Raw genomic sequence first — 12,300 nt, 5'->3', positions numbered from 1 at the left:
TTGGTGGTGACGCTTCATCCGTTGCCTCGTTAAAAACCTTGCTCAAGTGAAAAACCCTGTGGGATAAAAATGAACTCGAGGAGGAGAAAAGAGTGCAACACGTCCTTGATCCTTCGAGACTGAGTAACTCCCCCTGATGTCGAAATCTCCCCCCTGATTGCTACAATCATGGGAGTTCGGATAACCTTCTTAATCCGATACTCTTCACATGTTTCTCGAAGGTGGATTTAGGTAACGACTTAGTGAATAAGTCTGCTACATTATCCTCTGATCGGATTTGATTCACTTCAATCTTTAGAAGTGATTGTTGTTGCTGATTATAAAAGAACTTAGGCGATATATGCTTGGTGTTGTCGCCCTTGATGAAACCTAACTTCATTTGTTCAATACAAGCTGCATTATCCTCATAAATGCATGTAGGTTCATCTGTGGTAGACTTCAAACCACAACTTCCTTGAATGTGTCGAATTACAGACCTTAGCCATACACATTCACGTACAGCTTCATGTAGAGCAATAATCTCTGCATGATTTGAGGAAGTAGCAACAAGGGTCTGTTTTGTAGACCTCCAAGATATCGCAGTGCTTCCCATGGTAAAGACATAACCTGTTTGGGAGCGACCTTTGTGAGGGTCAGAGAGGTACCCTGCATCAGCAAAACCCATCAAGACATCATTGTCGTTTTGATGGAGGAAGATAGGAGGACGCCGGCCACCATGAGCGGCGGCGGCGGCAACATGGCCGGTGGCCATTCCATGGACGGGGGCGTTTTGCCTTTTGGGGTCTGATCCCAATTTTCCGTCATTCCTTTTCTCTCTGTAGGGATAGAATAGGCCCATATCAATCGTACCTCTTAGGTATCGAAAGATGGTCTTTACACCAATCCAATGGCGGCGTGTTGGCGCAGAGCTGTGTCGAGCTAACAAGTTCACTGCGAATGAGATATCCGGTCTTGTGCATTGAGCTAAGTACAATAATGCGCCTATTGCACTTAAATAGGGCACTTCGGCCTCTAAGGGTTCTTCGTCCTCATCCCTTGGACGAAACGGATCTTTTCCGGGCTCAAGACTACTACCGATCATGGGAGTACTCACAGGCTTCGCTTTATCTTCATTAAAGCGCCTTAGAATTTTCTGAGTATATGCAGACTGATGGATCAAAATCCCATCACTACGGTGCTCGAGTTCTAAACCGAGACAAAACCGTGTTTTCCCAAGATCTTTCATCTCAAATTCGGATTTCAAGTATTTAGCAGTTTCCTTCAACTCATCTAGAGTTCCAATTAGGTTCATGTCATCGACATAAACTGCTACTATTGCAAATCCGGAACTTGTTCTTTTAATGAACACGCATGGGCATATTTCATTGTTAATATATCCTTTCCCAATCAAGTAGTCACTTAGACGGTTATACCACATCCGTCCAGATTGTTTTAATCCATATAGTGAGCGTTTTAATCTTATTGAAAACGCGCTCCGTGGTTTAGAGCCACTTGATTTGGGTAATTGAAGTCCATCTGGAACCTTCATATATATCTCTGAATCTAGATCCCCATAGAGATATGCTGTAACCACATCCATAAGCTGCATGTCAAGTTTTTCGGAAACTACCAAACTGACAAGGTAGCGGAACGTTATAACGTCCATTACGGGAGAATATGTCTCCTCGTAGTCGATTCCAGGGCGTTGTGAGAAACCTTGCGCCACAAGGCGGGCTTTATATCTTACCACCTCATTTTTCTCATTACGCTTTCTAACAAAGACCCATTTATGGCCAACAGGCTTTACACTTGGGGGTGTCTGCGTTACAGGCCCAAATACCTGTCTCTTTGTTAGTGAATCCAATTCAACCTGGATCGCATCTTTCCATTTAGGCCAATCTGCTCTTCGTTGACATTCTTCAACAGGGCGAGGTTCGATATCATCATATTCTATAATTCCTTTTGCAATATGATATGCGAATGCATCATCAATCGCCATAGAATTTCTATCCATCATCTCATGTACACTAGTGTAATTTATGGAGATCTCTCTATTCTCTGGAGTTGGTTCTGACATTGGAGCGTCCCCCAATGATGTCTCTTGGACATAACCATAATCCGGAACATTCTCATGAGATGGATTATTCACATCGATGATTAATGGATTATTTTGTGCCAAACTCACTTTCTTTCTTGGGCGAGAATCCATCGAACCTATGGGCCTCCCGCGCTTCCTGGCGGGAGCCGTGGGCCTAGCCATAACGTCACCATCATTGAGAGATGGGACGTTGGCGCCATGCTCATGCATTCTTGAGTTGGCGTCATGTCCTCTACTTTTAGGGACATCAATCCTTGCAGGCACGTTTGCAGCAGGTATATGTGATCTCGTCACTTTTACATATATGTAATTATGTAATTATGTAATTATGTAATTATGTCCTTCAACATATATGTAATTATGTCATAACTTTTACAAATGACTACTCGTGTCAAACTTTTTTTACCAAGTTTATGCATGCTTAAAAGTTGAACCAAGCTTGGTCAGAATTCATGCTTAAAAGAGACTGAACAATTTCAAGAATTAATATCAAATTTTTCTTCTTTGAGATGAAGACAAAAGACCAAATGCTGAACCGGGGTACTTTTAATGGTAAGAGTGATTGACAATCTTAATAATGTTATGCACGAGAAAGAAGTAGAAGAGAAAACAAGAGCAGAGTGACTTAAGATACAAGCCATTGTAAATAAGATATAAGAATATAAACATAAGAGAGAATCATCAGTTCATCACGCAGATGCAAAACCAATGTTGAGAGTAGCACCAGAGCCATTCGTATCCGATCTGAAGACTTCTTGTTAAGTCTTTTCTCACTATTAAATAATATCGATATCAATGAAATTCATGATATCATCTACCTCTAACAAAGATCTGTTTCATACAGAAAACATTCTAAAGTATTTACGCACTTTGATTGCTCATGTTCAGAAACTTGAGGTAAGAAAAATCAGCTAAGAACGTCTTTCAATTTTCAAACAGACACCTTTGCCAAGTAAAATGGCGCTTCAGTGATGATACAACATCAAAAGTAATTCAGAATCAATACAACATATGTGTTGCTAATCTTATTCTTAAATTATAGGAAATAAACAACAGCTAAGGATTAATGTACAATTCCCAAACAGACACACTGATGTCGTTCGGTTGCCAAGTTAAATGGCTCTTCAGTAATGACTTAATGACTTCCTTTACTTGTGTTATGCCTCTTGATCTGGATAAGCATTTCGAAAACACACCATGGAAAACTCAGGAAATGGTCTCTTGCCATACCCTTGTTGTAGCAACCCCAGTAACGATGATGATATGTAACATGGTACCATGCTGAGGCTTTTGCTGCATACACATTACCGATATCAGTTCCGAAATCTGATGGGTCATCACCATTTGGCTCCTCGATAAACCGTGCCCTTGCCTCATTCTTCAATGACCTCACAGCGTAGTTAATTGACTCCAAGTCCTTTCTCTTGTTGAAGAATTTTGATACATTTGTGATGTTTCCACTCAGTATTTCAGCTTCAGTTTTGATACCATAATAGTCCATCAGGTTTCCCAGCTTGTAGTCATACTCCCTTTTGTAACTAATGGCATCATTGATGTAATCTTCGAATCCATCTACCTCCATGTCAGGATCATAAAACCTACAAGCCACTTCCTTAGTGAAGGACTTAAAAGAGTGTGAATGGGATCCTAGCTCGATATCTTTCACCTGTCGGAAAAGCTTCCCAATCACACGCTTGGACTCGTAGGTTGGCCTGTCAATCTTCTCCATGAAATCTGGGTATTTGTGGACACGCATTTTAGGCGGCAGTTTCACTATTACACCAGTTTTAGGAGAGTCGACAGCATGGGAGTGGAGCTTGGCGAGTTTGATACATTTATCACTCATAGCCTTCTGTGGTTCTCTGTCTGCAAAGACAAGATGTGCATTTGAAATGATGCCCAAACTGTCATTTACTATGTAGTCGGTAAAGGACTCCTCAACTTCCTGCAAGTGTAACACAGCAGAAAAGAATCTCAAGTCATGTTTAAAAATATACTGACTACAATTTACTTGATAATTTGAGTAATGCCATACCTCTATTGTGACATCATGATCCAATTCCTCAGTTGGTGCTGAGGTATACTTCATCGGTTGAGTTTTCTGCAGGGGAATCAGGTCTCGATCCCAGCTAACAAAGTAAACATCTCCATCTAAATCACTGCCCGAGCATTCATTTGGATGAGGCCTAATTTAATGGAAAAAAGGTTGTACTCAGTATATAAAGTTAAGGCAGCAAACTAATATTTAACAAAGAAAGACTAAAATACAAATGTAAGCATTAAGCAATCTGAAAGTTACCTCTTTCCTTTCTGTGGGAACACAACACAATCCACCATGTGGCGTAACGCCGGCACGTCCACCGCCATAAGAACACGCACATCTCCAGGGTGTAAACACGGGTTTTTAGCAACAACTACTTTACCCACAACAGTAAAATTGTCTTGGCTTGCAGTTGAGGTTGTGTTGCCAGTGAAGATAGCATGGTGAGAACATTGCACAAATACCTGACCATATTCCAATGTCCCGGTTTCATCTAGACATCCCATCAGAGATCTTCCATTTGGAACAAAAATTCGTGTTCTGCTTCGCAGTTCTGCAAGTTTTGATGCACATAATGATTGTAGCATCAATGACAGAAACGGCTCTGCATTTGGCTTATAACACATCAGCATTTCCTTTAAAATGTTGGTTGCCTCTCCTTGGAACATCAATTCCAGTGCCTCCTGTGCTTTCAATGGATCAGTTAGAATCCCTTCCAGCTGATTCATTGCTTGTTTCTGCTTCTTCTCAAAAACATGATCCTTAACTCCAAGGGTGGACAAAAGGGTGACCAGTTGACGATTGAGAAAACAAGGCTGGTACTTGCTACATGCCAGGACATCTAACTTTGTATTGCGTGATTCGAACTTGCACATGCTCTTTCTCAATGACAGCTTCTTTGACAATGTTGGATCGACTGCCACAACACCTTTGTAGCCACCATAGCGGATTTGAAAGGCAGATGGAGTGGAACTTTTCCCACATTTTCTTGCCACTCCTTCAGCAAATTCAGCAGATATCTTCCCAATTCCGTCAGAGAAGCAGTATCTGGTTCCGCCTCTTTCAATTTCTACATCAGGAATGACTTCAATTTCATCTGATCCAACAGTAAAAGTCTCCCTGGAAGAGCTGAAAGACTGACCAAGCCTGGCTGCATATTTAGCCACATTTTTAATGTGACTAAAATCACCCATCCAGTCTCTAATTTCTTGTGCAGTAAGGCCCCTTCTAGAAGCAAACATCCATGCAGAATTCTCTCGCAACTGACTTGACGAATATGCTAGAAACTCAAACTTCTTATCACCAATCACTATCCCATCTCTTAGAGTAGAAAGTATCCTTTCATAAACTCTAGTTCTCCTTTCCTCTTCTGCAGAACTCGTCCGCGGACACAAATCTACAGACCGCATCTTCCCCAAGTCCTCATCAACAAAAGAAACGCGAAGAAAATTGTCGATATCTTCAGGATAATTTCTTAAAACACGATTGGAGAGATTTACCTCTGGACCACAGAAGTATACTTTAGATGGTGTAATCAGAACCCTGTGCACATACACAAAGCCTTCATCTAAAGATATAGCTGGTGACTGAGGAAGCCGCTTGCATGCCTTGTACATGATGTACTGCTTAAGAAGCCACATTACAGGTTCATGGCAGCACTCCTTGGAGTTGAACAGTTCGTCCAGGGCACACACTATATATTCAATTCTTATTCTAGTAGGATCCACTAGATTATAAAAATCGACATCAAGAGCTTGGCCGGGAATACAACCGTGCTGAACCAATGAATTTATCTTGAACAGGATTTTGTATGGCAAGTCGATCCCCGGGGCCGGAGCCAGAATAGGAACAATAGCTGAACTTCCGGAGAAACTGTTACCTCTCTTCAGCACGAACTGTCCTTCATTCTCTATACAGTGAATGAAACTCTTGCCTAGGTCTGGAAGTGCACACCTTAATGGAAGCTCCAAACATAAAGAAGAGGATTGCCCGATGCAGCATGATGGAGTGAAATCAACTTCTCGAACCCAGCGGTTGTCAGAAGCCAAAGTTACATCTTTCTTATAAATCCGAGGGGCACCACGTAACTGGCAAGTAAGACAAAATGTTAGATATTTCCCCAAAAGGGACACACGTAGTCTAGCAATCAACAGCATTCACATTGAAAATATATAATGCAATAGGTAAGTACTCGAATACTGAAACTTTATAGTTTAGAACTGAAATAGTAATCAAACATGACATCACCCTAAGTTTCACTGAGAGAAAGCATATTTCTGTATATTATCCAGAGCTAAAAGTCAATGCGTTTTATCTAAAATGCAACATGAGTCTAAACCCTATAAAAGTATCACTGCTTAAACACACGCCATAAATAATTTTTTAATGTTATAACTCGTAAAAAGCTAGCATAGAACATAGTTTAATTTGCAAGATAATGAACTTGATGCTAGGTATAGTTAGAAGTTACTAGGTCTTTAATACAAATATATAAACGATATATAAGGAGCATCAAAATAGGGGAATCAAGCAGTAAGAACTTTGACAAACCTGGACGAGAAGAAACTTTGTAAACTGATCACATGGACAATGCAGCTCAATCCGGAAAATAATGTCAGATGGGAGCTCAAGCTTGTATTTAAGACCATCATACGAGAAAGACAAGTGCATATTTTTCAGTTCCATCCCAAATTTCACAGAAACATCTGATTTTGTCCAAAGCACCGAAAACTTCTCCTCAGATATCTTGCATCCAAAGTGAAGTGTCACAAGATCCTCCAAGACTTCTGATCTCGGTGCCATTTCATGCTTCCATTCTCGAGCTTTCAGATAAGACTCTCCGTACCACAGGCGTTTTTTTTCGGCTAATGAAAGTATTATTTCAGCACATTTGGCAGTTGTGAATTGAACTGTGGCAGATGATCTTGATGCGCCATCTTTTGGAGGAAGAACATTCACAGAGAGAACAGTTCCTTCTCCGGTATACTCCTCCAGAAATTTCGTCACTGCTTCTGGAGACTCCACAGTGGGAAATCCATACAAGTAAACTGTTTTGACCATGCTGATCGACTAGTTGATAATGGCAAATGCTGTTTCAAAGTAAAAATTAAAATTAGTAACTCTCAACTAAAAACAGTACAGGGAATGCAGATCATAGTAAAAGCTTTGAAAGAAAATGCAATTGACATAGTACTACATTCTAATTAGGCATGAAGTTAACTAAAAGAGCTAGAAGAATGTAATGCAAAGCTCACATCGACTTTGAAATGTAAGCTCAGAGGTAACAATTAACTGCTTTCTGTGGATGAAGCAAAGCTCATGAAGCCAATATTTATAGGGAGAAAAAGAGGACAGAGGTCAAAGATTGGTCCTCACGTTTCAAGTACATCTCCCACAGTGTAAATAACTTGTCATGGCAGCTCTGTTTTTTTTTTTGGCCACAACTTGTCATGGCAGTTATGCTTAGTCAAGAGAATCTTGCCTCTGTTTTTGAATAGAATAAACGACATGTCATGATCTCGTGCTTCGCAGCAATGACTTTGTCACTGGTTAGCTTCGAGGAGTCGAATTGCATTTTGCCACGTAGCAAGGGCATGATGGTTGACCTGTGCTCATTTGCATAAGGCCATAAGTGTAATGCTACAAGTACTAATGCCTAAACTAAGATTTCATTAAATTAAGATTGGTGGTTGATAATAATGTAATTGACATGGTACACTAGGATTATTTAATTTCCCTTAAGTTGTCCAGTTTATTTTGTTTAAATGACGTTGAAAGTGAACTTTTTGGCCGAGAATGTTCTGGAAGTTAAGGGACCAACGAACCACAATGCCTTAACCCTTATGAGAAGTTCAGACCAAGTATCTTCTAGAATCTCTCCAAGGGGAAAAAGGGCAGTGGGTCCCTATGTTCCCCATGATGAGGAACTTCACTCCTTGTTAAACAAGGATTAGACGAGAGCATCCTTAACTTGAGCGAGTGAAAGTGAATAAGAATACTTTGCCAAAAAAAAAAAAAAGTGAATAAGAATAAGACAGTGCCTAGAATTTAAAAAGCAGCAATAAAGAAAAAGTACTTTTTGGATGGATGAACTTGCTCTGAAAGGAGTTGGAAGCCTAGAGCCAGCAATAGCACGGTATCACCAATTCACCATCATAGACTATGCTACTGGACTAACCAACCTTGGCTGGCAAGCCTAATGTAAAGGCTTCAAACACTATTCCTACAAGATCAAGGGATGAAAATGCTAATCAGTATTTTATACAATAATTATACTGTTCTATACAAGTAATTATATTGTTCATTAGATGGTCTGTCTGAATACGAGCAATCGGTATTTAGATTTTGGGTCTACCTGATATGTTCAATGTTCATGTTCATAGCAGCTTTTTACATCAGTGGTTTTTTTTTTTTTTCTTCTGATTATCAACTATGTGCAAGTATGTCATAACTTTTTCAAAAGAAAAATCGTGTCAAACTTTTTTACCAAGTTTATACATGCTTAAAAGTTTAACCAAGCTTGGTTTGAATTCATAGCTGCTCAACTAAACTGGTTACTCAAGGCGATATTCCTGAAAAACCTCCCTTACACTTCTCAACATTTGACTCATAAGACACAAATTTAGTTTTGGCACACACTTCAATCAAAAAAACATCCCCGTACAATTCATCCTCTTAAATTACAAGTTTATTCTAACAAAATCTCCTCCAAATGGAAGGATATTATGTTAACAGTTGCATTTGAAAATGAATAACTAGTCTACAAAAACTGCTTGGATTTGCTCCGAATCTCACCTCACAACCCAATCTAAAGACTAAAGTACAACTAAAAAGATCTCAGATCACTTCATCTCGGCAAATAGATTAGATGGTGAGAAACCTCACCATTGAAATCATAGTTTAACTATAGCAACAGCTCAGCAATCTGAACAGCATTAAGTGCAGCTCCCTTGCGTATTTGATCACCGCAGACAAAAATGTCCAACCTGCTCAGACATTCCCATTAGTGGCTTGTTAAAATATGCAAGGCAAAATTAGAACATGTACTGTTATATTAGTCTTACCCATAGTTCCCCTCTTGGGACACATCACGGCGGATTCTGCCAACTGCAACATCATCTTTGTTTGACACCTCCAAAGGTGTAGGGAAATTATTAGCTGCACGGTCATCAATAACCACCACACCAGGAGCCTTCTTCAGAATATCCCTTGCGGTGTCCTGGACATTGAACAAATTTAAACCTCTAAGGAGAACTTGTGATGAACGGATGGGAAGAAAAACTGCACTGATTACATTATAAATAATCCATCTATTGCAAATTAGCTTTTTCTGTGATCATGATTGATTGAGTTTTCCACATAAAACACAATGACATGCACATATCACTAGAACACAGGCATGGTAATACAGTACTCGACTCACAGTCCAGTAAGAAAAAGCATACTGTACTTGTTAAAATATTTATAAGTTTACTGCAGAAAGTGCCAGCTACGAGCTGGTAAACATCCTTGGCGTGCCATAACAGGGACGTGGATTGAATCTCAAGTCCATCAAGTTGGGTTCATGGAATGCAAGAGGATTGCCTCTCGTTATATAGACCACAAGCCCAATGGCCCTCTAATGGACAAAAGAGACTGAATAATTTCATGGGGATAAAAGTACACATGCATCCATCTTAGCACCTTCAAGAAGATCTGATATTTATTCTTTGAGATGAAGACGAAAAACCAAATGCTACACCTGGGTACTTTTAATGTTAAGAGTGATTGACAATCTTAATGTTATGCACGAGAAAGACGTAGAAGAGAAAACAAGAGCACAGTGACTTAAAACCACTTGATCAAGCCATTGTAAATAAGATATACAAGAACAGCCTAAAGTCTTGAGAATATAAACATAAGAGAATCATCATGCAAATGCAAAACCAGTGTTGATAATAGCACAAGAGCCATTCACATCCACGGAAATCTTCTTGTTAAGTCTTTCCTCAGTATAAAATAATATCAATAACAATGAAATTCATGATATCATCTACAAGTTTGTTCTAACTACTTTTCTTCCCACCAATGGTGGAGATTTACAATGTGAAAATCCTTAATGACTCTACCAAAACAAGTCAACAACAACCAATATAACAGTATTGTAGTATTACCTCATCAAGGGGATTCTCAAATTCAAGATTTACACTCTCAGCATGTGCCCGCATTACAGGAACTCGTATGCATGTGGCAGTTACCTTGACATCCTTGTCATTCTGAATACATGGACAGCAAATAAATTACATCTAGTGTTCTACACCATATGTTGTCATCTTCATTCTTAAAATCTTACTTCCAATAAACTACTATTGCTTAACTTTCATTAACAAAATAATTGTTCTGGGAGTGATAAGAAACTAGTAAAGATACTAACCCATATTTTTCGTGTCTCCTTGACTAGTTTCATTTCCTCTTCATTATATCCATTTGGAAGAACCGCTGAATTGTGGGAAAACAAATTAAAAGCATACTGCAAAAATGAAGGCAGAAATAGGTGGTTCAATGAAACCTCATGGGAAACAGAACAGAACACAACTACTTTTCCGAAAAACGAACTTGAACAACACAGCAAAGATAAACAGACCTGCCGCTGAAATATCTCACAAGTTACTGGCTTCCCTTCCAGAACCTTAATACAAAAATAAAATCACATCAGCTAAACTTGAATGATGAAACCAAAACAAAACCGAAACCAATGCAACAACATGTAGAGAGTAGAAGAAACCTCATGAGTTTGCTGCTCAAGCTCTCTCATAGCAGCAGCACCAGCTCCACTAGCAGCCTGATACGTGCTAACCACCATACGTTTCACCTGAAAACACCATTCATAACCCAATCAACACAAACATTTCCACAAACCCCCAACTCAATTCCCATCCAAAATCCAAAAACAACCCCAAATCAACCAACTTTTCTAGCCAAAACACAGTCAGGTAAGCAAAATACACAAAGCAAGCAACATCATAAAGCTCCAAAATGCTCATAATCCCCAAAGCAACCAACTTTATAGCACCAAAACACGGTCCAGTAAGCAAAAAACACAAACCAACCAACTTTACATAGCTCCAAAACGCTCATAATCCAAATTTCCAAGTCACATTACCCAAATAAACCACCAAACCATCAATCCTTCAATCCCCAAAACATAGTCCAAGCAAAACCCATCATTAAACAAACCCCAAAATACACAAAGCCACCAACTTTACATAACTCCACACCCAAATCCAATATAAAAAAAAAACAGAACCCATTTCAAAATCAGCCCCACAAATTCAAAAAAAAAAAAAAAAAAAAAACAACCTTAGAGTGACGATGTAGAGGAGTAGCAGCCATCAAGCAGATAATGGTGGAGCAATTAGGATTAGCAATAAGCGCCCCCTTTCCCTTTCCGGCCTTGATCCCCTCCACCGCCTCCGGGTTTACCTCCGGCACGACCAACGGCACGTCGTCTTGCATCCGAAACGCCGAGCTGTTGTCAACGACAATGGTGCCCTTCTCGACGGCGATGGGCCCGAACTCTTTGCTGATGGACCCACCAGCGCTGAAGAGGGCGATGTCGACGCCGTCGAAGCTGCCGCCGGTGAGCTCCTCGACGACGTAGCTCCGGCCCTGGAACGAGAGTTTCTGGCCGGCGGAGCGCTTGGAGGCGAGCATTTTGATGGAGCGGTAAGGGAAGTCGCGGTCGTGGAGGACGGAGAGGAACTCCTGGCCGACGGCGCCGGTGACGCCGACGACGGCGATGGATGGGCCGGAGTCCTGGAGGGCCATCCGGACGCGGAATGGGGCGAAAGTCCGGGACTTGGTGGTGGCGGGCATCGGGATGCGGGCGCCGCCGAAGAGGGAGGTTTTGGGGTGGGTGAAAGTGGCCATTTTTTTTTGAAGTGGCGGCGGAGGGTTTTGGGTTCTTTCTAAGTCTGTGACTTTTGTTGTTGTTTAGTGTTGTTGTTGTTGTGTACCTTAAAAGCTGTTTTGAGCTGTGAACCTGTGTACCTTAAAAGAAAGTGACCGACTTTGGTGACTCTGTGTACTATCGCACGTTGAAATAGCACACACGGGAGTGGACTATGCCCGTTTGATCGAACTTTGGTTCAAGTTTTCCTGGTCGATACAAGTAACTAACTTTCAAAGCCTAATTTCCAGTCAC

General features: G+C 40.5%; 2 protein-coding genes across 2 annotated transcripts; both read right to left on the bottom strand.

Moving 5' to 3' along the window:
• Positions 1 to 2,946: 2,946 nt before the first annotated feature.
• On the bottom strand, positions 2,947 to 8,335 carry LOC133708037 (probable RNA-dependent RNA polymerase 1). Its single transcript, XM_062133488.1, has 5 exons — positions 8,194 to 8,335; positions 6,669 to 7,207; positions 4,377 to 6,205; positions 4,113 to 4,263; positions 2,947 to 4,022 (listed from the first exon to the last, which is right to left on the bottom strand). The coding sequence occupies exons 2-5, from the start codon at positions 7,176 to 7,178 to the stop codon at positions 3,213 to 3,215; spliced, it is 3,300 nt and encodes a 1,099-aa protein (XP_061989472.1). The 5' UTR covers positions 7,179 to 7,207; positions 8,194 to 8,335; the 3' UTR covers positions 2,947 to 3,212.
• A 399-nt stretch (positions 8,336 to 8,734) lies between these two features.
• Positions 8,735 to 12,163, bottom strand: LOC133709141 (uncharacterized). Its single transcript, XM_062134776.1, has 7 exons — positions 11,457 to 12,163; positions 10,882 to 10,968; positions 10,741 to 10,785; positions 10,531 to 10,626; positions 10,271 to 10,372; positions 9,182 to 9,336; positions 8,735 to 9,103 (listed from the first exon to the last, which is right to left on the bottom strand). The coding sequence occupies exons 1-7, from the start codon at positions 12,024 to 12,026 to the stop codon at positions 9,022 to 9,024; spliced, it is 1,137 nt and encodes a 378-aa protein (XP_061990760.1). The 5' UTR covers positions 12,027 to 12,163; the 3' UTR covers positions 8,735 to 9,021.
• Positions 12,164 to 12,300: the final 137 nt, after the last annotated feature.

This window comes from Rosa rugosa, chromosome 5, assembly GCF_958449725.1.
Source record: "Rosa rugosa chromosome 5, drRosRugo1.1, whole genome shotgun sequence".
NCBI classification, from domain to species: domain Eukaryota; kingdom Viridiplantae; phylum Streptophyta; class Magnoliopsida; order Rosales; family Rosaceae; genus Rosa; species Rosa rugosa.
This window is presented reverse-complemented; position numbering and strand designations above follow the sequence as displayed.